We start from the raw sequence: 27,019 nt of genomic DNA on the forward strand, positions 1-27,019 counted from the left end.
TGTTTTGATGAAAAATTACACAAGGGAGACAGTTTTTTTATATCTTTACGTATTGATTTGTCACAGAGGACGGAAAGGGCAAAATATTTCTGTCCCCAGCTGCAAAATTCTGTCAAAGGACTGAAGTATATACTGTAAATGTATTTAAGTTTTCGGGGATTGAATTTTGCGGTAGCGGGAAAAGGGACTTTTCGCGGTGGATTTAAGTTCGCAGTAACACCATAGACTGCAGTCTAATACCATAAAAGAAAAAATTTCGCAGTGGTTTTATAAGTTTGCGGTGAAGTGGTAGTGGTCACAGCGAAAACCGCGAACATTAATCCACCGCAACTATTTCTGCATTTACAGTAGTACAGGTGCTGGCTACAACCCTGAAAGAGTGAAACAAAAGTGACTGCATTAATGTAATGGCTGCATGTTGTAGGTGTGACAGTTTAATAGAAGTGAACACTTACAATCAGACAGCACTGAGGACATTCCTGGCAAGACATTACAATGGAAAATGAATGGATGAAAATTTACAATGGACAGGAAACCCTGTATGATTAGGGGTGCATGGGTACCGGTTCAGAAAATTCAGGTCTAGGTACGTAGGATCAGGTCCAGGGTACGGACCTGATTCAGTATGTGAAAACTTTGTGAATGGATGATACTCAAAACAATGGTCCATTTTGCTACAAAGAAATCTGTTTTGTGAAGTATTCGACTCCCACTGACGTTTTAAAATCCTACAAAGCTAACTGCCTCTGTATGACTGTAAAAGTTGGCAGAAATTACTATAGACTCTACTTCGCCCGTTATTGTCCTCGATAGGTAGGCCCCCAAACGACTGAATGCCTGATCACATAATCTGTTCATTTTCCAATCGGTCCAACATCCGGTCCACCGAATTTTTTCAGGTCCGGTTTTTCTGGACCCGTCCAATAAGAAAAAACGATTTCGTACCGCGGTACCCACAACTATTTATGATCATTACCTGCTATTCATCAGCAACCTGATAGGGGGTGCTTCTGTATGGGTATTTCAGTATGATTAGCAGTATGTTCTAGAAAGTAAGGTTTAGGAACTTGAACTCCATGTAACACAAAGAAACTGACAGTTGGAAACAAGCTGTTACAGTGAGATTACTGTTTATTGCCCATGAAGAAAAGATATGTTCCACAAGTCGAAACCATTTTGGCCCGTCGAGAAAGTTCCACAGATTATCAAAGCAACTGTCATGTAGTAAGGCTAAGATTTTTGTCAGTTCTCTCAGTCGTAAAAAGAAAATAATGCTCTACTGGAATATAGGGAAAAAATTGATCATTACTAATGGTGAACTCTATACTTTCGTTTCCAATTGATTTTAGTTTTCCTTCCATCTTCAATCTTTTCATGATGTTTTCTTTCTAAACATTTTCTCACAAATCTCCATGGATGTAACGCTAGTTCACCTTTATTCGCAGGGTAACCTTTATCCGTTGTATTTAAACCAGGGTATTTCGGGATATCATGTTGACGGACGGAGGTCTCAAACTGCATTATAATGAAAAAAAATGCAATTTGAAGTCACCATCTATCAACTTCATGTCCCTAAATATCATGTTTTTAGGTTCAACGGATATAGGTTACCCCGCGAATAAAGTTGAACTAGCGTTAAGTTCGTATGTCATCAGAATGATCACAAAGTACAATCATGATTGTCTTCTTCATATTTCAAAGTTGAATACCATAGAAATGCTTGGTATATGCTAGTAAGTACAAGGCAACCTTTGCATACATACATTGTATAAGGAATCTCTGGAGGATGCAACAAACAACAAGAAAGCTTATAAGAAATAAAAATATTGAAAACAATTGCAGAAAGAATAGCCAATCTTTCAAAAATTACATGCAAGTTCATGTTGATAAAACAAAAATGTCCCTACTACATTTAAAAGCTTTACAATTAAACAATATGTACAAGTGGTACTTGTAAAATACATGTAATTTGTATCAAAACCTACGCTTCACCATCACACTGCAGATAAACCACCCATAATAAAGCAACTGTTTACATGAAAACAAATACCTTGGGTAACATATACAGCTAGCCTCGTATACAAAACCTACCATAGACATAGCTATCCAGTCTTTTTGTCTTCTTGTGCAAATAGTTGCGTAAGAGCACGAAGAAACGTTACTGTACAAAACTAGATCAACTACAGTCCTAATCTTATTCATCTACTCCGTTAACCGACCAAATATGTATTACTATTGTGGTAAAATGTCGCATATCATTTTCAAAAACACATAAAATTTGTGACATTCAACGATATAAAAGTCCTTGCTTACAAAAAGTTATGTTGGCTAAGCCTTCATTCAAATAAAAAAAGAGAAAAAAAAACATTGACTTGAAGATTTGAAATGGATTACACTTAACATATTCCTCCAAAGGTAGGTAAAAAAGGAACACTTTTGATTCATTTTAGTCAGCAGTGCCACAACACCTCACAATTTTGTTAATCTCCAAGCAGATCCTACGGTGGCATAAGATGAAATGAAACTCTTCTACTGGCTAAGCTCTTATTCCACCGTAGGATCTGCTTGGAAATTACAATTGGTCACCTGCTGCACTAATGTGTAAAACATTTGCATATTGATGATTTGCATATTTATGATTTGCATATTCGTGACTCCTCCAAGAACACCACGGTGACAGCAGTTCAGACTAGGCTTGTGCTTGGATGTCCTCCATCTGGATGGCGACGTTTCCGCCCTGATCCGCCTCGGCCTCAGGTTCCTCCCTGATGGCACTGTCTGGGTGCAGGCCTGAGGAGGGAGTGGACCTGTGGAATACAGGAAAACATAAATCTATATCAAAACAATCCTTCTGAAACAACCAGAGGGGCAAGTAGAACAGAAAGAAACAACATGCCCCCACCCGGGATCGAACCCGGGGCGGCAGATTACAAATCATGACCGCTATCGCTGTCGCCACAAAAGCTCTAGAGCCCTTGGGCAAGGACGATAGGCGGTACTTAACACCACTGTTACACTACTCCCCCTTTTCTTTTCAAGATTCGTCCTCAAATCTCCGAGTTTGACATCCCTGTGTGGCACATCCGCTAGCCTGTTACTCACAGCGTCGGCATGGGAACCAGTGAAACAACCAGAGGGGCGAGTAGAACAGAAAGAAACAACATGCCCCCTACCCGGGATCGAACCCGGGGCAGCAGATTACAAATCATCACCGCTATCGCTGTCGCCACAAAAGCTCTAGAGCCCTTGGGCAAGGACGGTAGGCGGTACTTAAACACCACTTCTAACATCACAAAATCCACACTTAATAGAAAAGGTGGGATCTTTCATCTTTCACTATGTCCAAAAAAGAAGTCGAACCCAACAGCTCAGAATCTAGAGTTAGCTTTTAGAGCTATGTAGACTCTTGTATATTGCTTGTACTGTATTGTACCCTTCCATGTTATGAGCAATACTCAAAACATTTAGGGTTCGATTTTCTAACCTGGCAGTGCGACGGCGTGGTGCGGCCACCGGCTTCTTGCGGGACTTCTGGAAGCGCGACACTCCCCTGGTACTGATGCGTCTGCGGTACGGGTTCTGTGGAATGGAGAATTCTTCTGGTCAGAACGTTGACATAGAAATGAATTTGAGTCCCACTAAATTACTGGAAATCTCATCTGGCCTTGGTTGATAGAATTTTTCGTCAATGACTGTTATTACAAGTAAGCAAACGTACCTCCAAATTTTCGATGGCAAGAAGATCCACGCAAGTCTTGACCTAGTTCTCGCAACTCTCGCGAGAGCTAGGTCACTCCGTGATCAAGATGGACTGGATAGCCATCGAAAATTTGGAGGTACGTTTGCTTACCTTTAATAACAGTCACTGATTGATGAAAAATTCTATTAACTGTGAACATATGTGACTAATGAATCTCTTCAACAACATCTGGCCTTGACTATGAAGACAGGCCATGGTACAATGTGCATACTGTAAATGCAGAAATGTTGGTGGTGGTTTTGTTTTATATTGAATTTGCGGTTCTCGCAAGGTAGTCTTACCTTAACTTCACTTAAAACCTTTGCGAACATTTTTCCATGACAGTATGTGACTACAGTTTATGGCACTACCGCAAACTTAAAACCACCCCGAACACTCCACTTTCCGGCTAATGCAAAAGTAAATCCCCCGCGAACTTAGATGCATTTACACCGATTGAAAAATACAACACAGTATATTCTGTATTCTCAAAGGTACATGTACCAGCCCGACCGCGGCTAGAAGGTGATAACTTTCAATACGGGTGTTCCGGACCGAATGGTAAGTTGGGTTATCATATGGGGCTCTACTGTTATCACACGGGCTTTAATAGAATGCACAAAATGAGCTGCTGTCGATAACTTGAATACCTGATTTGGATGTTGGAATCGCTGTTGCCACTCCTGGTGCATTTTCCATTTAATGTGTGTGCTCTTGTGTGGGTTAAAATGACATACATAAAAATACCTTGGATGACATGAAATATCACTCACTCGCTCGCTCACTCACTCACTCACTCTCACTCACTGACTCACTCACTGACTGACTGACTCACTCACTTTCTCTCTCTCTCTCTCTCTCACTCACTCACTCAGTTGTTTTGGTCTATATATGGAATATCTTATCTACTGTGTCTTGTGTATTTTTAGTGAGACCATGATTATCACAATACTGTGAGGTAGTTTTTTACTTCATAGTTCTCATAGATGGCGTTATCATCCGTAGGTGGCCCATTCTTGGAAGGCACAAGTCGGGAAACTTCCTTGGGGCTGTCATCTGTAGGAAAGAGTGCAGGACATGTAAACCAAAGCATCGCCACCTAATTCACATTTCAAGGTGATACCTGTTCATTTGCATCATACCTATCAAGGAGTATCCTTTAATATGTGTATCTACAAAATCTGATCAATAAGATTGTGGCCTCACCCAGACAATGGGTGTACAATAATGTTTAAGGTAACGCTAGTTCACCTTTATCTGAGGGGTAACCTATATCCGTTGATAACGCCGTACTAGTACTTGGATATCAAGTCGCCCAACGTTGGCCTCAAATTGCGATGTTTTTAATACATAAAAACATACTATATATTGCAGTTTGAAACCACCCTCCGTCGACTTGATATCCATAAAAACCTTTTCTTAAAAAACGAATATAGGTTACCCCGCAAATAAAGGTGAACTAGCGTTATACAATGTAGTATTTATACAGTGCAAAGTCTTAATGACTGTCTACCAAAATTTACATCATTGTGATCATTGCTTTGCAGGCAACAACCAGTAAAGTTAAGCCAGAGTGAAACAAAAACGAAATTGAGCTGCGACCTGAGGTGTACAGGCCAACTTGCTCGACTGAAAGACAGATACATGTACATTGTAACGCTGTTTCAACTTTATCCGAGGATAACCTATATACGTTGTGTGTTTGTAAGAAAAAAAATATTTAGGGATATGAGGTCGATGGACGGCAGTTTCAAATCGGAACATTTTGAAAATACTGTATTACAAATTTGAAACCACTGTCAGCAGACTAGCGTCCTAAATGTGCTGTTTTTAAAGACACCCCACGGATAAAGGTGAACTAGCATTACCAACTTCTCCATTTATAGATAAAATATTAAGGAATGCTCATGAAACATTTTGACGAAGATTTTTGTGGAACATGACCCACACAGCTCTGATCACAGCTCGAGCCACTCAACTATTGATTTCTAGAAAGGACATTGACTGGAAAGTAATGACCACAATGAAACAGACATTACATGAAACAGACATTAGATTATTGATTCCAGTAAAAAAAAATTGGCTGTTTTGTGTAGAATTTCTCATAGGATCTTTCTACTTTTCTTTTATGTCAGAGGCAACAAAAGATAAAACACAACAAAACATCAAACTCTAAACAGTGACAAGTACAATGAGGTGAAAACAATTTTTCTCCAACCAACATGAAATCTACAAGAATGTAAAATTAATGATTCTAAGAATCAAAGACATCATATTCATTGCTGCTTCTATAAAAGTTATGTGAGCTCATAGCATACAGTTCTTAGTGCACTGGAGGAAAGCAGTTCAAAGAGCAAAACAGCTTTTAAAGAAAAAAATTAATAACAATCATAATACTTGTCTATTAATATTACAATAATAATTATTATAGTACAACATGTAACCAATTTACTGATTGTACCAAAAAAAAATTACAAAATAGTTAATATCAGATGGACCACTACCGTTATTACTGCCCCGATTTTCCTTTCAACACTCACCTTTGGATGATGTTTGAGGGAGGGTTTGTGAAAAATTAGTTGGAGAAAACCCCTCAAATGCCCAAGAAAAATGTTAGCATCAACACTCAATTTTAACCCTTCACATGCTGATGGGTACCTTTCTTGCCAACCAACCCACTACTGAAACCATTCAAAGGGTTACCGTGACCTTTGGCCACAAGTTTAGGAGTTTAAGTAACCTTTCAACCACAAAGTCAACAAAATTAATAGATTATCCAACCTTAACTTGTAACGTTAGTTCACCTTTATCCGCGGGGTAACCTATATCCGTTGTGTTGCTAAACAGGGTATCCAGGGGTATCAAGTTGTTGAACGGTAGTTTCTAATTGTACTATTTTCAAGATCTTGCAGTTTAAAACCACCATCTGTGGACTTGATACCCTTAAATACATTTTTCTTAAAAAGAACGGATAAAGGTTACCCCACGGATAAAGGTCAACTAGCATTACTACTACAACAGTTACTGTATATTTTGGAATGAAACGATCGCTAAAGCGTATTAGTCTATAGTGTCATGTTAGCTTGATAAATGTTTCACCAACTAGGTGCCATGTTAGTGTGGAGAGTTAGTCTGGTGGACTATGAAGCAAAGCAACACACGCCTCAAACCTTCTAAAGTGTTAGTTGGCTGATTGGTGCTGTTGCATGTATCAGATGGGATGTCAGACGGGTCAGACCATTACCAACTCGGACCACAGCTAATCAGTACCTAGACCGAGTCCTAACCCTAACCCAACATATAGGTCGAGTTCTAACCCCAAACCTTAGCCACACCCATGTCAAGCCCTAGACCTTAACCCTTTAACAACACCTAGGTCGAGTTGTAACCCCAACCCTAACCTAGCACCTACAATGTAGGTTAAGTCCTAATCCTAACCAAACACCTAGGTCGAGACTGAGATAGAGTCCTAACCCCACCCCTAACTCAAACCCAACACCCATGTCAAGTCCTAAACCCAAATCCTATTATGTATACCAAAAATTAGGTTTAAAAAAACCCCACAGAATCCAAACCGGCTAGGTCTAGACCCATCCCTAACGATATTTATTTATTTATTTATTTCTGTTTTCTTTAACCAGGGTATGCTCCGATCAGTGACTGACACTGTTTTTCATGGAGGCCCTGGATACATAAACAAATAACAATACATACAATACAATATTTACATAATTACAAAAACAAAACCACATCCTTTTCCGTTCCAAGTCATTAAGGGGGGTGGAGGTCAGAGGTCACACAACGTTCTTGCACAGTGTTTTGAATGTTTGTGTAGATGGAGCAGTTTTCACAGTTAGTGGGAGTGCATTCCAGCTTTCTGCACCTCTATATGCAAATGTTCGTTTCCCAGATTCTAGCTTAACCTTCGGAATTCTCAACGATAACCCAACACTAAGGTCTATTCCTAACAATAACCCTAACCCAACACCTAGATTGAGTCCTAACCCTAACTCTAACCCAACACCAACACCAACGTCCTAACCCAAACACTAATGCTAACCCAAAACATCGAGTCCAAACCTTACCCTTACCCAACATCTTGAGTCCTAATCTTATTCCAACAACCAGGATGATTGCTAACCCTAACCCTGACCCTAACCCTAGCCCTAGCTCTACCTCTAGCCCCAAACCCTACCCCAAAAACCTACCCTACCCCTACCCCTACCCCTACCCCTACCCCTACCCCTAACCCTAACAATTGTCAAAGTTGAAATCTGAGTTGACTGGTCTGACTCGTCCTTGTTAGTTGTGAAGCACTAGTCAGCTCTACAGCAGCGTGAAGTCACACACGACAGCGGGAGTTCCTCGTTCAAACATCATTTAAGACTTTCCACCCTACCGGGGCTGGCTTCGCTTATATCGACTGTACCCGTGGTTAGCTCGCCCTCCACGGTGTAGTACTCGTCAGGGTCCGACTCCACGCCGAAGAACGTTCCCGTCAGGTCGGGGAGACGCAGGTCGATGAAAAGGATGATGGCGCCCAGAATCACGCAGATCAAACCTTTGGGGGAGAAAAAGAGGTGGGGTTATAAATTTGCTCAAATGTGTGGACGCATCTGGTCCTCAGCTTTTGGGCTACGGTCTGAGGTGGATATGAGAGAATGTACAAATCCCACCTTCAATGGGAACGAGGTCCATGCATCAAACTTTCCAGCACTTATAGGACCCAGCGCTTCCACACAGATAATATTAGCTTATGTACTCAGACAATAGGAGCTAATTGACTCTGTAGATCAACCTTGTCTTGACTTCTTTCTTATTTTTGTTTCCTGAAATTTGTTTGCATCACCTTTGCATTTCAATTCATTATAGCCATTGTATTAAACCTTCTTTTCAACAGATCTGCTCAGTGTCACTGACAAATGGTGGTGGATTTTACCTAAGGGCGTGGTCATATAGGTCGTGCGATTGTCATACGATCGCTAACTTTGGGCATTTTGGAGGACAAAAATGTACGTCTCCTGCAAAGTTCAACTGTCTTCGTACACAAGATGCTGTTTCGGATCCATGTCAGTGGTTGGTCTGTCTCCTGCTTGAAAATCTGATGGCATCAAAATCGTACAATGATCGCACTGTCTATGTGACTGCGCCCTGAAACGTCTGACCATTTCCAAAATCATAGCCAGCTGCTTGAGTAATTGCTATTTGAAGTAGTCATTTCCACTGTGACAGTGACTTGAAATATTGGAGACACAGTTGAGGGTCTGCATGCTCTTTTCCGTAAGGCGTAGGCAGCCTATTTTTATTTCCCGTAATTCGTAGCGAAAGCTGTCTCATTCACGTAATTCGTAGCGAGGCAACCAAATTTTGCGTAATTACTATCCTTAATTTTTGCGTAATACGTAGCTGAACTCAGCATAAAGTGTTGTGGGAGACCCCCATGCAGGCCCACACAGTTGTGCTACTCACCCACAGCCAATGTCAGCCAGAAGCACCAGCCGTAGTGAAACGTCATGATCGTCGTCCCGATGGGGATCTTCAGTTCTGGTCCGAACCGCAGCCCGGCAAAGAGGATGTTGCCCAGCAACATGACCCCGCCCGTCAGCATCATGAAGTAGGCTCCGTACCGGATGAACATGCAGAACAGGATGTTGGTGAGGATCCATAGAGGGAAGGCGGTCCTAGAAATAAAGAGGGAAGTGGTTACTACGAAGAGCCAATTACACAACAAAAATTGACTCAGAGGTGTATCCCAGTGTAAATTGGTATCGGACTATCGTTATCACAGCCTGGGTAGCATTTGGGTAGTTGTTCGTTCCGATATTTATCATTATTATATCGGTCGCTTCTCGACTATTCCAACTTGGACATCTCTAACTTCTGGAATATTCAATTCTAGCCCAGATTTTGGACGAGGGTGCTGATTGGTCTCTCCTGGGTGGGAGTTTGCTCCGATGTTTGATTCTGCTACCCAAGAAACTTGAAATGGTTAACTGATTACTGTACTCAAACTGACATCATAACAAAAAGATTTGCATACAGTTCCCAGACAGGTAGCAGAAGCAGACTGCTTATTTGATCCACCAGAATGATACATCAGACAGTGCCACAATTGGGATTGTGCTTTTAGCCCTCATTTTTCAACTTGGTCCATGGCCAGTCAGCTAGCCAACTCGGTCCAACACCCTGGTCTGGTCAACTCCACTCAACAACCTAACCCTGGCTGATTCGACCAAGGTGTTGGGCCGAGATGGGCACTAATATGCAATAAACTTCATTGTCATTGTCATTGCCTGAATCACTACATAATAGACATACCACAGCATGATGTGTGCGTAGAATCCCGACAGACGGTAGCTGCGTCCCCAGCGGATGTTCTCTCCGTCCAGTGTGAAGTACTCTGCGATCCACAGGATGGGGTACGGCAGGCCCTTGAACTGTGCCTCGCGGAACTCTCGGTTCACGAGTCCAGCTGGCAGATAAAATGACAATGATCTTTATTAGCATGTTCCTGCCCATGTGGGCTAAATACAGCAAATCCCATGATGGGATACTAAAGACTAAGTACTATTACATGTAGTATTAACAATTGAATAAACAATACATCTGTACCTTATGCTATCACTATATCTAACGTTTACAGGACTTCCCTTTTCTTAAAACATGTGTATACGAACTCACAGAGTTTGTGTCATACAAAGTTGTCTGTGGTTGTCATTATGCGTACATACAGCTTGTCGTTGGTTAACTTTTTACATCGTGTATCTACATTGAGAGTACTGATAAAAGAGTTGCACATGTCACTGTATAAAGAACACTCTAATATTAAATGGACTTCATTTTCTATACGGTTGGAGTTACAAAGTGTACAGAGTCTATTATTCGGAGGAGTCTGGTTGTATCTTCCCACTTCAATTTGATAAAAAAGGAATCTTTTTGCAAAACATTTACATTTTAACTGTAAGAATGAAAGACGTCCTCACTTGAACTTCCAAGGTATAAGTTTTACAAAATATGCCAAATACAATATGACCCTGACAGTAGCCTGATTTAATCACGCTTCTTAGGCCCGTCCTACATTGCCGCGGGAGGAGGCTACAAGCTTTGGATAGCAGGAGTTTGCGTTATAATTACACAGACTACCCTGACAGTATCTAATACTAATAGTAATAGTGTATTGTTTGTTATTGGTTATTGGGTGGGCTAACTTAGTAACTAGCTCTATTAGCATGAGGCCTCGTCGGAGGTGTCACGACACATTCATATTGAGTCACCGGGACATTTCATCATCTTGGACAAAGTACAAATATTGGACACCGAACTGGATTACTTTGCGAGGGGGGTAAAGGAGGCCATCTACATTAAAGCACATCAGCCGACACTCAACAGAGATGGGGGCCGATATCGTCTGCCAGGCATTTATGATTCGTTACTCGAATCACGTGTCTCTAAGTCACGTGATCAGAGTAACTGAATCGTCACTCCTGAAGAAGGTCGACGGAAGTGCGACTGAAAATTCGAGGTAAGCTAATTTTGGTGTTGTAAGACAGTGGAAAATCTTCAATAACTAGCTCTATCTTTACAGCCTGGGCCTGAATTACGAGGAGCTTACAACACCCGTCGCTACCCTGTAGATTGACCAAGAATTTGAATACCAGGCTTTGACCAATACTTACCAAACGTTCTGAAGAAGTTGCATCCTCGTGTCCTAAATTACGACGATGCATCAAAACATACAACACACTACCCAGTCACATCAAATCATCAAACTCACGTGCTTTCAAAGAGAAAATCTGGTCTTGGACAAAAACTCATAGACATAATTTAAGGTCGCATAACACAGTATTTATGGGCGACCCCCGTGGACATAAGTAGATCGGGCACAAAATAGGTCGTCGCAGTTCTTGAAAAGCCATAGAAATTTTTCTGTGCACGTCAGCGAGTCGGAAACTGTGGTGAATAGTAGAGGGATACGTAAGTTTTGAGGCTGTATGAGTTGGGTTACGATGTTTGTTTGGCTGGGTAGAATTTCGCGCACGAATCCGGTTCCCGCTACTTCCGTGTGTCGGCTGCAGTATGGTGACCTCCGCTGGGGGTCATTTCAAAGTGTTCTTTCTGGGAAAACGAGGCGACAAACTTCATCTCGTTTTCACATATGTTGTAGATTATACCCTCAACTCCAACATATCGAATTCTTGTTAATTACTTTTGCACCTTGATATATTTTTTGAGTCGTCGAACCACCTCACTTTGGGGTCCTTAACCATGTAAATCCCCATAGGCGAAAAACTGTGTTCTGCTACCTTTAACCAAAGTGGGAATTCCCCAGGGACGGACAACAGCATTAAATTTGACTGATATGTTAGGTACTGACGTCGACTGACTTGAACTATAACATATTTGTTACCGTCAGACCCGCCGTTACCATGGCAACGGCCGCCAAGACCGCGCCCTATGCTTAAGTATAGGACTTAGTGTGAGCCAATACCCGCTCTACCCCCCCCCCCTTTTTCCGCCGAAAAAAAGACTAACCCCCAACCCCAATCACTCAGAACGTTAGAATAAGGTCTGGCAAGCTCTTTGTAGAAGAAAAAGTCAACCAGAATATTAGATTTGTTGAGATAATGAGACCAATTAGCGGCCCCACAGATAGCCCTTGTACGTGTCCGACACCTGTGCTAGGCGACGAAGTGCAAAGTTGGCCATATCTCAGGAACCATTTGGATTTCTGCTCTAAAACTTGGTACGGTTTTATATCTTGACTAGTTTTATTGTATGAGCAGAAAAAAATCCAAGGTCAAGTTTGCTTAACCAAAGTGGGAATTCCCCAGGGACGGACAACAGCATTAAATTTGACTGATATGTTAGGTACTGACGTCGACTGACTTGAACTATAACATATTTGTTACCGTCAGACCCGCCGTTACCATGGCAACGGCCGCCAAGACCGCGCCCTATGCTTAAGTATAGGACTTAGTGTGAGCCAATACCCGCTCTACCCCCCCCCCCCTTTTTCCGCCGAAAAAAAGACTAACCCCCAACCCCAATCACTCAGAACGTTAGAATAAGGTCTGGCAAGCTCTTTGTAGAAGAAAAAGTCAACCAGAATATTAGATTTGTTGAGATAATGAGACCAATTAGCGGCCCCACAGATAGCCCTTGTACGGGACCGACACCTGTGCTAGGCGTCGAAGTGCAAAGTTGGCCATATCTCAGGAACCATTTGGATTTCTGCTCTAAAACTTGGTACGGTTTTATATCTTGACTAGTTTTATTGTATGAGCAGAAAAAAATCCAAGGTCAAGTTTGCTTAAGGTCGCATAACACAGTATTTATGGGCGACCCCCGTGGACATAAGTAGATCGGGCACAAAATAGGTCGTCGCAGTTCTTGAAAAGCCATAGAAATTTTTCTGTGCACGTCAGCGAGTCGGAAACTGTGGTGAATAGTAGAGGGATACGTAAGTTTTGAGGCTGTATGAGTTGGGTTACGATGTTTGTTTGGCTGGGTAGAATTTCGCGCACGAATCCGGTTCCCGCTACTTCCGTGTGTCGGCTGCAGTATGGTGACCTCCGCTGGGGGTCATTTCAAAGTGTTCTTTCTGGGAAAACGAGGCGACAAACTTCATCTCGTTTTCACATATGTTGTAGATTATACCCTCAACTCCAACATATCGAATTCTTGTTAATTACTTTTGCACCTTGATATATTTTTTGAGTCGTCGAACCACCTCACTTTGGGGTCCTTAACCATGTAAATCCCCATAGGCGAAAAACTGTGTTCTGCTACCATAAACCCTCCCCAATTATCTCATGGTGGTAAACTTTACATTAGACTCTGTAAAATGCATTGACCTCTGACCTCCACAAAACCCAACATATGATAACTTAGGCCATCTATGTGTATGTATGATATAAAATGATAATAATGTTATTGATTCATGCTAATTGATTGATCGACATTATGTTGTAATGTCTTTTATTGGATTGTATATAGGAAGAATAGTTTGATGTACTCAACTAATTGAGATTCCTAATAAACAAACAAACAAACAAACAAACAAACGAAGAGCTTACAACAGGTGTAGCTAGATTGAGCAAGGACCTGAGTACCACTGGCAATGACCACGATTATCCTTACCGAATGGTCCGAAGAAGTTGCGACCCTGTGTCCACTGCCGCTCCCCTCCCCACCAGAACCGCTCGTTGTAGTCAATCTTCTCACTGTTCAGGTGTTTGCCGTCACCTGGAGAAACAAAGAGAGTACATCAAGGTTTTTATCTCATTGTACACTTTCACAGATTCACATGTTTGCTGGTAAAAAGAAGATATGACTATTTGGCTAATGCTACTTGTTCAGAATAATGTAGCATGAAAGTTCATCTGTGTTGGTAAATATATCTTATTTATGTCATAAACCCCTGTTTAGATGTGAAATGCGCCAGAAGTTGAACAAATTTGGTGCCCTCGAACAAAAACTGATGCAACAGTAATGTTCCAACGTCCGAATCAGGTATTCGAACTTTCGATGGCGCCTCACTTGTCCTGCTCGAAACAGTTCGATTTATTCGAATGGAGCCCGTGTGATACAACTTAGAACTGGTCTGATACGGAAGTTATCACCCGGTCCGGAACACCAGTATCAAATGTTTTCACGTCACAGGTATGACAAAAAGAATATTATCACCGGACGGGACGTTACAAAAACGTGACAGCAGCAAGGGGTCTAAGGTTATCTGGCACCTACGACACATCACTATGGTCACGTATCTCCAACGTCATGTCCCGGAAGATGCAGTAGAGGGATCAATTCCGTAAATGAACCCAAACTTTGGGTAAGTCCCAACCTTTTCATTTTAGATTCAAGTTTAGTTTTTTTTTTTCTTCATAAGTTTAGAAGTGATAAAATTCTGAGCAGTCCCAAAATTGTTCCGTAGACACCATTTTCACACTTTCTTCTTGTCCTCTGGGTGGCAGGACTAAAAGTTATCATCAAAAAACTCCGTCCCACTGAAGCAACTCCTCCCAGCAACGTGCCGTACCTTTCAGCGTGATGTTGGCGGCCCTCAGTCCGATCTTGACGCCGATCGTCGCGTGGATTTCCTCGTTGTGGAAGGCCTTGTACTGCACGCCAGTCTCCACTTCCGACACCTCCCACTCCATACCGAAATTACCCACTGGAAAATTCACAACACAAAAATTATACGGTTAGTTTGTTGCACATTTTCAACATAGTATATTACACAATGTTCATTGCATTATTATAACTGTATAGTATACTGTAAATGCATTTAAATTGGACATGTGCAGAACAACTCACTTAGAAGTACGTTGTACTTACACATGATGACAGCCAGGACAAAGATGCTGAAGAACACTTTCAGAGCAAAGTAGAGTCGCTGGAAAAAAAAGAAACAGAAAAGTTTCATTTCAAGAAAGAAAAATTTTGGAATATCCTATTCTAATTGTGGGCTGTAACTAAAAAACAAGTTCAATACATGTGTATATATATCAATATTAATTTACATTATTCAAGACGTATAGAATATTCTGTCTGTGTACTTTAGTCACTTCATCATGCCATAGCATGATGCACTATTGCAACTTACGTGAAGTTTGCAAACAAATCACTAGGAGGCGCTCTTTCAACATGACACCTGTTGATTTGATGACAACTTTAGTGAAACACAGAAGTTCTATTTTTTCTTATTCTCAACCATCTTTTAATCTTCTAATTTTGGTCAGATTGTTTTGCTTGATAATTATTGTAACAATTATTTCCTCGTTTAGTTTAGAATTACAAACATTAACTGAATGATGTTGTGCAAAAGTCATCAAAAAGTGCAGTTTAGTTCTTTTTTTGGTTTTACAGTTACATTAAGACTTTCCCAAGAAGCTGAAATATCTTCGCCCTGGGCAAAATAACTCATGTGTTTGTGCGCAGTCTCATTGTGATGTACATAAAAACACATACACTACATCTCAAAATTACCGCAGTGCCATGGTTTCATTCAACGATTTTGTAGTGACCGTAATCCACCACAAATTCATGGCAATGCAAATATGCAAATTGTATGACTACTGTACTAAAGAATTTTTTCAACCATGAATTTGAAATTCTGCATAAAAACTCCCTTTTCCTCCTACCATGAAATATCCCTGACCTGAGCCATCAATCAAAATAAACACAAACTCATGTTGACAAACACCTGAAGCAAAGGTTGCCCTTCAGATGTACATTCTGTTTTCTGACTTGCAAAGAAAATATCCCAACTTAAGTTCAGTACTCAAATGAATCATTGAACTGCAAAATTGATAGGCTAGGCTACGATTAGTTGCTTGGTTTGTCCCTTGAAGTTTTATAAGGGGATGCTTTTGAACACACTTGGCTTGATTGTTGTGTCTGATAGTAACAAAAGACCAGAACCTGTCCAACCACCTGCCATTCTTCCTTACAGTCATTTACAAAAGAACTGCCGCCGTTGTCTTCGGGGCTTGGTTGTCTGTTTTCCCAACGCTTGTTGTGCTAACGTGTCAGGTCAAAAATAAGGCTGGAAAGAGATAGAACGTACGTCCTCACAAAACATTGGATGCCGCTCTGTAATCAAGGAAATCAAGGAGGAAGTCTACAAGTTCCAAGGTTGAACTAAGAAGGTCAAAGAAACTTCTTTTGGCTATTTTAATTTGTTGATTTCTTGAAATTTCAGAAAAAAAATACTACTTTTGTCAGATTCGTTGAATAAAGAAAACAAACACTACCACTGTGCAGTAGTTGCACCTGTTAATTAAGAATTACGAGAAGTACAATATTTATTTTAGTACTACGTACTTATAAGTAATTATGTACATGTATAGGCCAATTTGCTTTACTGGAAAGTTGTTGACATCATAGTAATTCAATTGTGAAAATGTGCTCAATGGAAGATGTGATGAATTTTTTAGTTTATTTTTAAATTAGTGAAATTAGAGCATGCAGCTTATTCAGAGAACCAGTTATAAGTTGTACACAACATTGTTTTCACAGCATTTCGTACAAATCAGGTATATTTTTCTAGTGGCCAGTGAACAGTTTTTCCCTCCTTGCCTACGCTTACATCTAGATATACTGCAGCATGCAGAAGAGGAAGTTGGCAACCACAAATATTAAGCCTGCAAAATGCTGCAAAATCTTGACCTCTTTGTTTACATCAGAGTGAGATGAATTCCTATTGTACCTGGGCATTTCCACCTGATTTACTTGTGATCGCATGATTACCCTGAAAATCCACCTTAAAGTATTTGTATCACGTTTTCTATAGAAAATTGCCTGACGGGTCACTCTACCCTTGGGCAATGTCTAAATGGTTAGTCTTTGTCAACAACACAAAACAGCGTGGCTTTGGTCACGTAGCTTAGAGGCTATGGCATCATGCAATCTTAATTACCCTAAAATATATTAAATAAATACTAAGTAGATAGACAATTGCCTATTGGGTAACTTTCCCTTGGGCACTGTCTAAATGGTTAAAAATTGTCAACAACACAACACAGCGTGGTTTTGGTCACGTAGCTTAGTTAGAGACTATATGGCATCATTCCATCTTTACAGGCCAGTAGTCATGAGATGTTTCTTGAAATTTGAACCAAGAGACATCTCTTGTGTGGAGAAGGAGGAAATGGATTGTCATGTTTGGAGTTTGTTTGTTTTTCACCAAGAAGGTTATGTTTTCAGGTGCATTTGTCCGTTTGTTTGTTTGTTGACAGCATAACTTGGGAAGTCGTGCATGGTCTGTTAGAAGGGTTGTCTGGCAAAAGGAAGATTAAACAATTAGCTTGTGTGTACAATGTACAGATGATGTAGCTGTACTCACTCTCAAATGTCACTGTTTGCAATATTTCCTGCTAGTCCTAAATTTTTTGCCTACAAAGACATGCAGTATTAAGAAGATTGTTAGCAATATTTGAAAAGTTAAGTTGTTAAAACTAGGGGGTGCCATCATCAAACTTGATCTTCGTCTTCCTGACCCCCATCCAACTACCAAATATCATAAGGATGACGGAACACAAACTCAAACCTACAAAGTTGCACAAACTCAAAACAGTACCTCCATTTTTATGGACGTAAAAAGGGTCCTGAGACCACTAAACTAACACTAGATCACCGACTACATAATAACACTGTTCCTCTTTCACACCGTACAGTTTATTCTAAATTGCAATGTTTACAAGACATATCCCTAGTTTTTTCGTTTGAGGCCATACTAATTAAAACTTAGCATATCAGAACACATAACAATCATCTTTAACTGTGGGGTGTTTGGCTGAACAGGCAGAAATAGTAAGATCCGGTTTCACAAGGAAGTAAAACTATTTTCCTCTTTGTTGCAAAACGAGTGTGACTAGTTGCAGCTGGAAGACCGCATTACTTCCTCATTCTCGGAATGGAAAAACAGTTTCTGTTCCTTAATATGTTATTTACATGATAATCAAGCTTGTGGGTGGGTTTGGATGACTCAGAAAAACCTGCCAAGACAACCTGCATTGTGCAACTGTCAGGGGAGAAGTCACTTGTGAATTTATTTACCACACCTGTTTTTCTCAGTTACAAAACAGTTGCCTGATTTCTGCTACCATACATTTGTTATTGGTGGGCGTCGCAAGAATTTACAGCTCAATGCATGGGTGATGGAGCTCCGCCTGTATCATCTATTTTTAGGAGTAATCATTTACTGTAATTCACTTTGTCTTCACGGTACCAAACTTTCACGGTCTGAGAAAATTTAACTTGTTCTCGGAACTAAATGTTCACTGTCGTGGCAAGTGCTCATGAAAAAAGTCTGTGAATTATTTTTTATCAGTAATGATAAGTTCACGTTACAGTTGTCTCTGTGAAAACCGTGAACATAACAGTACATTGAAAAAATCAGGAATTACAGTATATCCCAGCAGATTGTGAATTACTTCTTTCATGGTCTATTTAATACAGAAGATTTGAAACAATGGTCATTCCGAAAGTACATAATTATAGGAAATATCGCTCTCGGCCAAAATTAACATTTTGAACGCCCGCGAGCTTGCGAAATGTTTGGAAACCATGACATGTCAAATAGTTACAAAAATTTAAAAGTTGTTCTAAACAATAGCAACAAACACCCACATGGTGACTAGGAATGGACACAGTATCATTTCAAATTTTGATTATGTTTCTGCTTTCACTGTAATTGTTACTCTTTCTTTTTAGCATGAAACCACTTCCTCATACCATTAAGTAATAACAGGCTGGGGGTGGGTTTATTGGCAATAATTCATCCTCTGACTGGACTTGAGTTTTTAGTTTGAGGGGGTATATCACTGGACAGTGGTACATTGGCATCGCTGCATTCTAGATTGAGTTTATAACGATATTCTTATTTTATATTTGTCATGTATGTATAACTTTTGGCTGGGATAATCATGCATAATGTACAAGTGTGACTAGAAAGACAACAAAACATACAACAGGGATAAACAAGTCCACTAGCCCTATAGTATCGGGCAAGTGCATGTCCTTCCCCACTTGCCCGATCGGACAAGTTAGCTTTTCTCCATTCTGGGAGATTTTGATGTACTTGCTACTTTTCAAAGTCATGACATCAAGCATTGATTAACACAGAAAATAGAGCCAATAACAAAAATTCCATTGAAGGCCATGAATTATTATTTATGAATATACATAGAAAAATGTCATTTAGATTTCGGGCAAGTGAAAAGTTGGTTCGGGCAAGTAAATTTTTTAAGTACTTGCCCGATAGGACAAGTCAATTTTAGAAAACTTGTCCAACCCTGTACAAAGTGTAAAAAGTTGGTTTTATATTCAATTAAGTTTGATAAAATTTGTTGAGTGCTCTGTCAAATTGCTTGGCCACAGGGACAAACTGCAGCTTGAGATCATGTACCCACTTTAACCCTGCATTGAACAAGGTTTAAGTTCCTTTTTAAGGTTTCAAGTTCCTTTAAAATTGATGACTAGTCTTGATCTTCGCATTCCATATTAAACTACTGCTACAAATGGTCAATAAAATGCTCTTCAGTAGGTTCTGATTAAAGATCATATTGCAGGTCAAACACTTGAACTTCAGCAAGTACGGGATACCGGTATAAAGTTGTAGGCACAGGAATAGAACCTATAAGAAGCAATTGCAAATTGCATTACATCATATACCTCCTTGAAAATGGAGGTAGGAGTGTGGATCTTTGATCATTCTAAATCCTTAGATCCAGTAACAAGTACAACCTGTCTGTTGCAACTTGAGGAAAATGTAGTCTGGTACAGACAGGAGTGTTTCCTAATAAGAAAGGTGTCACACAGGTGACTGAAAACCACTGAAGCCAGTTGACCCATGTTACAGGTGTACACACTAAGTACTGCATGTAAGGCCATGTGGATCCAATTATATGGATGACATCTGTGTGCATTCATAATTTTCATCCATTTCAAAAAAGATAGTTAGCAATCACACAGTAAATTGCACAAAGCTGCTATGCCATAAAATATATATCAAATACATGCCATAAAATTATTACATTGTAATCATACTCACTGTACAAAATGCTTAACTTTCTCCCAACACACAACATACAATGTACACGAGTCAAATTTTCAACGACCTTCTTCAGGATCAATGCTGACACTGTCTTGTCTTTAGATTGTACACTTGTGATACTAATGCTGTAGAATTCCAATTTAAAAGTCAATTCCAAAGTCAAAGAAGAAACGATTATGATAGAACAAAAATAAAGAATCTATAAAATAATAATTGTAATCAGTGTACCATACTCTGTGCATGTGTTTAGTCATCTGTTTCCTGACAACTCGGATTGAAAACAATTTTTTTTGGCAGACATTTCTTTATTTGCACGCTCGCATCTGAGTTTTGGGGTTCCCAGAGGATGTCATCCATATAATGGAATCAACATGGCCAAACTAAGGTCATCTTCTTACGGGTCAACCCTGAGACCAGGACTGTCTTCCATTACACATTGTTTGGGAGTCCGTGCTGATACTTTCATTGTTTAATCTTCTATTTAGAGCTTAAAGGAAACTACATTTTCATAAACTATGTGCCAGGAGGTTCAGATTTGTTTTGGACAAAGGGTCTGAGATTTTTAATTTCACAGTCCCAAGCAACATGCAAACTTCTATCCCCAGATGGAGGGACGTGGCGAGCTCCGACACAGACCATTGGCTTGGTTTTTCAGCTGCTATACTTTAAGTGTCTCAAGCATACACAAGTCACGACAGGTGGTTCATGTCAACCCTTTTCCAACTGACTTATCCAGGAGATAAAACTTACTGGCTGACCTCCAAGCATAATGAAGCACAAGGTTTTTATTAAGAAGTTGGTGTGCTTGGCTGAAAGTGTCTGTGACAGACATATTACACTAAGACTAACCGATGTAAGTAAAACTTTATAAAAGTTGTCATCTACACAATAGAAGAGATCATACTCGCAACAAAAGCGACAACATATTGCAATTTGTCGACAAATTATTACGTTTTGTACCATGTATAAATTCTTATTGATTTAGTAGAATATTGTTCCTTGTTCGTCCGTCGGCGTCGACGATGACCAAGGCATCACGTAAACAAATCTTGAAACTGATACAGTTTTTACGGAGTCCGACATAATATGTCTTGTTTGCCTCTATTTGTGCAAATTATTGACTCCCCATTTTAGACCCTGTTGACATGCAGTTCACGTCTAGTTCACGCGCGCCTCCCCCTTCAGCTGGCAAAAGAAAAAAATGGCAAGATAAACCAAGGCTACTAGAGGTCTTCGGAAGTTACGTCAAGAATATTGACAACGTTATAAAACTAATTCGCTTATTTGAAAGGAGATTTACTGGATTTTATTTAAAGAAACTTGCAATTTGCAATTACTAGTGGGTCTTTCGAGTCACGTAAACTTACGGTAAAGGCCCGGGGACGGAGCGCGGCCGCATCAATTTCTCCCCAAGAAACTGGTGGGTCGCTGTAAGCCACAATCGGCGCTCAAAAATATAGAAAGAGCGTGGAAATTTTGTAAGATCTCCAGAAAATCAGCGGAAGTTAATTATTTTTGATGAACTGATGATTTCTATCGTCCGTCATCGGCTTAGAGAGACGCAACCCGCCTTGGGAAAATCGGCGTCGTGCGCCGACACCCCCCTCCCCACTCCAGTTCTGATCAGTCGCCGCGGTGACCGTGCTGACGTTTTTGTTGTCATTTCAACCCCGATTTATATAATAATCGTCATCAATTGCCACCGCAGAAGCAAAAAGAGTCTGAAATATATGCATTTTCAAATGCGTAAGACACTTTCAAAATCGTCTCCGGCAAGCCACTCAGATCCCACGAGATTTCTATGCGATTTTATAGGAGCGCGAGCCGCTTCAAGGAGAAAGGCAAATCGGCAGCCAGGTACAAATAATTTTGCGATATTGTTTGTGTAGCGTGGCGTCATTTATGAATATTAAGAAGGAGGAACTATCCTTCGTTAGGTTTGTCCTCAGTTGTAGTTGCTAAAAATAGTAAAAGATGTCCCTGAAGTGAACTAGACAGCCACAGACATGACAAAAAGTTAGTGTTAGTTTGCTTCTCAAATTTGCTCAGATATGGCTCTAAAATGCACCAGAGAGCCTCTATTTCTTATAAATTTTCTGGGGGAGGCCCCCCATACCCCCCCAATGAGAGGGGGGAACCCCCTCTCGTGCTCTCCCCAGCGCAGCTTGCGCTGCGCGGCCGCGGCCTTCGGCCGCGTCATGGTGCGCGCCCCCCCCCCCTTAGCAAATTTCTGGATCCGCCAGTGTAGTTTGTGCCAATTTGTGCCATTTTATCTTTTTTTTTCTAATTCTCAAAAAATGGCACTTCAGCAAATTGGAGCTATTTGTCACCTGTTTCCAGCCAGTTGGCAAAATTGTATTTTGCAAACGGTCACAAATGCAGCTAAATGAGATACCCGTTGTTTAAAATTTTAAATTACAAGAGTATTCAAGCTACACAAATAGTAAGAATGAGTTGACTCTTGAGAAAAGAAGGTCAAGCCGTCTGAAATACTTAGGCTCAAACTACTAGACTTCGAGTATAATGTGAGCTTAAATTTCAGCAAACAAACATGCCCTTAACAGATTCACAGCACATTCTTCACATAGAGTAAATGTTTGAACTCTGTATTCAATTGTTTCCTCTTGACATGGCATTAACTTTCTCATTTTACAAAGATCAAAGGTATTTCTGTTTGCACAGTACTGCACTTAGCCCCCGTTCATACTAACTAAGCTCTCTAAATCGGATTTCGAGCCAAACCACCAGAGCGGGATTCATGTGGCCTAGTATACGTATGAGCGGTCGTAGTTACATCGAAGTCGGCTTAATCGCGAACGACCTCTGGGAGGTGGTTTCGATATTGCTTGGGCGACTCGCGATTCCAGTATGGCACTGAATGGCAATGAATGTGGCTTGAAACAGTCTGCTGTTGGATGCGATTTTTTAATAAAAGCGCACTATCACATCATGGTGAGAAGTATCTGTGGTATGTGACTTACCTGATTCCGATTTGGCATGCTTTAAGTACGAATGGGGTCTTAGAACCAAGCCTAAGTTTTATAGGTCACATCATGAACTCAGAAAAGGGAAGAGCAGGGTTATAGCCAGCCTGACATCATTTTACGTCCCCTTGATCCTATCGAGCGCTGTAGGCGCGACGTTCCTAGGGGGTTCGAAGGCATGCTCCCCTGGAAAATTTTGAAATCTAGAGACTAGACCCTCTGGAACGCTATTTCCTGCATTTTGAGGTGTAGATTTTGCTGGTATAGACTTAGCCGTTCATCTGTCTTGGTCAGAAATTACACAAACTTTGACAAAGGAGGCAGTTTTTTTCATATCTTTACTGACTTTACATAGAGTTTTCTGTCCATCACAGAGGACGGAATGGCCAAAATGTTTTTCCGTCCCCAGCTGCAAAATTCAATCAAAGAACGGAAGAACGGGCACTGCATGGCTAAAACCCTGGTGAAGAGTGCACAATACTGTTGTAACAAGGAAGGTATGCCACTCAAGAATTTTATTAATACATAATTTTGTTTCGGAAGTCACTGTGAGGTCAATAAGAATGCTGCCAGAGCAGTCCTCAGGTTTAAAGTTTTTCCCATCCCAATTATTGTTTGAGAGCCAATGTTGTTGATTCTATTGTTAAATATCATTTTAAGCTTACAAAGACACAGTTTCATCAATTTCATGATAGGAAGTTTCGCTTTTAAGGGACAGATGGGGTGAAATTTTAGTTTTCTGCCCTGCAAAAAAAGCAATTTTTCATTTGGGGTTCCAGAATATAGCCCTGGACAATGCATTAGTTATGGTGCTCCATTTCATTGTCATTGCTCTATAATTAGAGTTAAGGATTACTCAATGTCTTATTTCTCCTTATAAGTCATGGTTAATTGTGTGTGAATCCCTCAAGGAGGAAGTGGTCACCGTGGTTGGTGCCACTTCCTCATGTCTTAACTTAAGTCTGTCATGACTAAATAAAGGGTAGCTACTTTCTATTCTCTGTATAAAATGCATAAAAGAAGTCATATCCTTAAACTGGCATCACTTAAGATTTAAATCATCATGTCATTCCTGCAGAAATTCCTGCAGTACATATTTTTCCTGCAGGAACTTGCCTCTCTCCTGCAGAAATTCCTATGGAAATTCCAGCAGGAAAAGAATCTGTAGGAATTTTTGCAGGAAGAAAATTTTTAAAAATTGTCTATTCATGAAAGTTAGTTATTATCATATTTCACAACTGTACACCATACTTGTCATTCATATGTAAAGACTTTTGACCAAGTGCTTTTACATTGAAAATATGAGCACTTGTCAAAATGGGAACAGTGGAATTCTAAACTTTAAGTGGAGACTGTTTGTTGTAACTGTCTTTACACTTATGCCCAATTACAGTGTTACTTACAACTTACAGTATAGAAAAAATTGTATTTTTCCCATAGAGTTTTTCTGCCCTTTTCACAGGTGTATCTTGACCTGTGACAGTACTTAAGTGTCTTGACAGTGATTCACTATAACAGGGCAATTTTGCTGTTTAAAATCAAATGTTTTGAGGAAGTCCTTCCCACTTCTGAGAAAATTAGTCTTCGGGTGACTCATGAGGAAATGTTGATTATAATTAACACATTAAACTTTGGTAAAAGACAGTAGATTTAATAGTGTTTCTCCTGATTCATAGGGGTCATAGCAGTAGTTAAGCCTTTTCCAAATAAATGGACAACAATCAGTCGTAGTATTGAAATATAAGAGGTGAGTAACAGTCTCTCAGCTCCCGAGAATCTAACACTGACCCGCTAGTTCACAGACCAACACCACCTTCCGCTAAAATTAAAAAATCTCCCTCCCTCCCTCCCTCCCTCCCTCCCTCCCTCCCTCCCTCCCTCCCTCCCTCACTCACTCACTCACTCACTCACTCACTCACTCACTCACTCACTCACTCACTCACTCACTCACTCACTCACTCACTCACTCTCACTCACTCACTCACTCACTCACTCACTCACTCACTCACTCACTCACTCACTCGAGCTCGCTCGGAGTCTCCAAACAAACAAACAAGTAAACAAACAAACAACAAACAAACCTGCATGCCTCGGACACCCGGCAGGATGACAAGGAAGGAGAACGCCAGGATGCAGATGGCGAAGATGAAGCCGATCTCCAGGACGTCCACCGTCACTGCTGTCTTGTTGGATGCGTAAAGTGTCGGACCGCCGTCCACACGATTGAAGTCGAAGAAACCCATCTTGGTGCTCCTTATCTGAAAAAAAGTATTTGTATCAAAATATTAAAAAAAACAAGTTCACATTTTGATAAATTTGTTCAAACCACACAACTTACTTTTTTCTCCTCAGAAATTCTTTTGATAATGCCGACAGGAAGAATTATACACACAAATGGAGCAAGAGATTAAAAAATTTTATCTCTTGAAGCTTTCCACGAAATTGTCTTCCGGGAGGGATGTAAAACGGGGGTCCCGTGCTCAAGGACTTGCCTCGACCACGTTAATCAGCCTCATTTATTCATTACTCATTGGGTTCCTACTGGCTAGCAAAATACACCAGATATTACTATTATTATTAAGTTTGTATTGCATATATATACCCGTTAAACCGCTATATTTTTATGATGGTACGAGGTTTGTACTACTGAAGAGGACAACTTACTACAAGCTACATATCTGAGGGACGTCCCTAACCAAAGCTAGTGAAGTGAGGAACTTTGATCCTTTCCCAAGAGCACAACATCAGAACAAGTCAGAGGATTTCAACATTTGTTAGAATGGTCCACAGATTGATATCCCCAACTAAGAGATGCATTTTTATCTTGCCATGTATTGTTGCTCGTCTTTTAAATACATGTCATAAGGGTGCAGATTCCTGCAAGTGCAAGGGGTAACAAAGTTACAAATTGACTAAACTTCATTTTAGTGTGATTGTGGAAGAAAGTTACAAGGGGCTGATTTCAGGTGTTGCCGTAAGACTAAGAGCTTTTTTTTTTCTGGGATGGCAAACATACAAATCTAAAATTGCATGCAATGTAACAAATTAGAATTTGTTACTACTTCCATTGCATGCAATTTTTGCTAAGAATTTTGAAAGTTAAGTGTCATTGGTAAAAGAGTTGTTGTTACAGTTTACAACTTTGTGGTACACTTTTGTTCTTAGTTTCTTTTTATGAAAATAGTTGCCCATACTCATAGCTTGGTCTATTTTGCACCCTTTTGCAGATATCCGTGCAACATATAGAGGACAATACGTTCCACATGTTCATGTCCACCCGGAAACAAATAAATGGCACCCTCACCCCACAGCGTTACCGAATCTCCCCCGATAAGGTTCAGTGCCGCGCTGCCACCCCAGTGCAAGATTTGTGCCCAACTTTTGATCACAAAACTTATGATCTTGGACGTTTTTGCAGGCTACATTTCTAAACTGCATTTTCTACGATAGTTAAGCTCACATTGGAGCCAGAATACACCGTGGTTGACTGTTTAGATCGCTCATAAATGCTACCAAAACATACGATAACTTAATCTGCTCACTGCACAATCAGCAAAACAGCACAGTGCTGGAATCCCGCACTGAAGAGGGAAATTCAAACATCTTCGAGGTTTCTTACCTTCAAGAAATGGACTGAAGAAGTCTTTGGGCTCTCTCCCTCGGACGAGGAAGCCTTCAAAGTGTCTTGAGAACAAAAGTAGAAGGTGTGGTCTCGGCGTGTCTGACCTCACCGAT

General features: G+C 40.4%; 1 protein-coding gene across 2 annotated transcripts; it reads right to left on the bottom strand.

Annotated features, from left to right (window-relative positions):
* Positions 1-1,676: 1,676 nt before the first annotated feature.
* On the bottom strand, positions 1,677-27,019 carry LOC118409772 (dual oxidase maturation factor 1-like). Of its 2 annotated transcripts, none has more exons than XM_035811067.1 (11): positions 26,904-27,019; positions 25,366-25,542; positions 15,080-15,137; positions 14,781-14,915; positions 13,880-13,984; positions 10,058-10,211; positions 9,209-9,420; positions 8,169-8,300; positions 4,710-4,795; positions 3,485-3,579; positions 1,677-2,807 (listed from the first exon to the last, which is right to left on the bottom strand). In XM_035811067.1, exons 2-11 carry the CDS (start codon positions 25,525-25,527, stop codon positions 2,690-2,692), a joined length of 1,257 nt encoding a protein of 418 aa, XP_035666960.1. In that variant the 5' UTR covers positions 25,528-25,542; positions 26,904-27,019; the 3' UTR covers positions 1,677-2,689. The 2 variants fall into 2 exon arrangements, with proteins under 2 accessions (XP_035666960.1, XP_035666958.1); XM_035811065.1 differs by having other exon boundaries at positions 8,139-8,300.

This window comes from Branchiostoma floridae, chromosome 2 (assembly GCF_000003815.2).
Source record: "Branchiostoma floridae strain S238N-H82 chromosome 2, Bfl_VNyyK, whole genome shotgun sequence".
Taxonomy (NCBI): Eukaryota; Metazoa; Chordata; class Leptocardii; order Amphioxiformes; family Branchiostomatidae; genus Branchiostoma; species Branchiostoma floridae.

Coding starts and splice junctions, on each gene's coding strand:
- LOC118409772 (XM_035811065.1), bottom strand. CDS start 25,527: ATGGGTTTCTTCGACTTCAATCGTGTGGACGGCGGTCCGACACTTTAC. Junction 8,301..9,208: donor CTGGCTGACATTGGCTGTGG/GTGAGTAGCACA, acceptor TCTCCCCCAAAG/GTTTGATCTGCGTGATTCTG. Junction 2,808..3,484: donor CCACGCCGTCGCACTGCCAG/GTTAGAAAATCG, acceptor TGTATTCCACAG/GTCCACTCCCTCCTCAGGCC.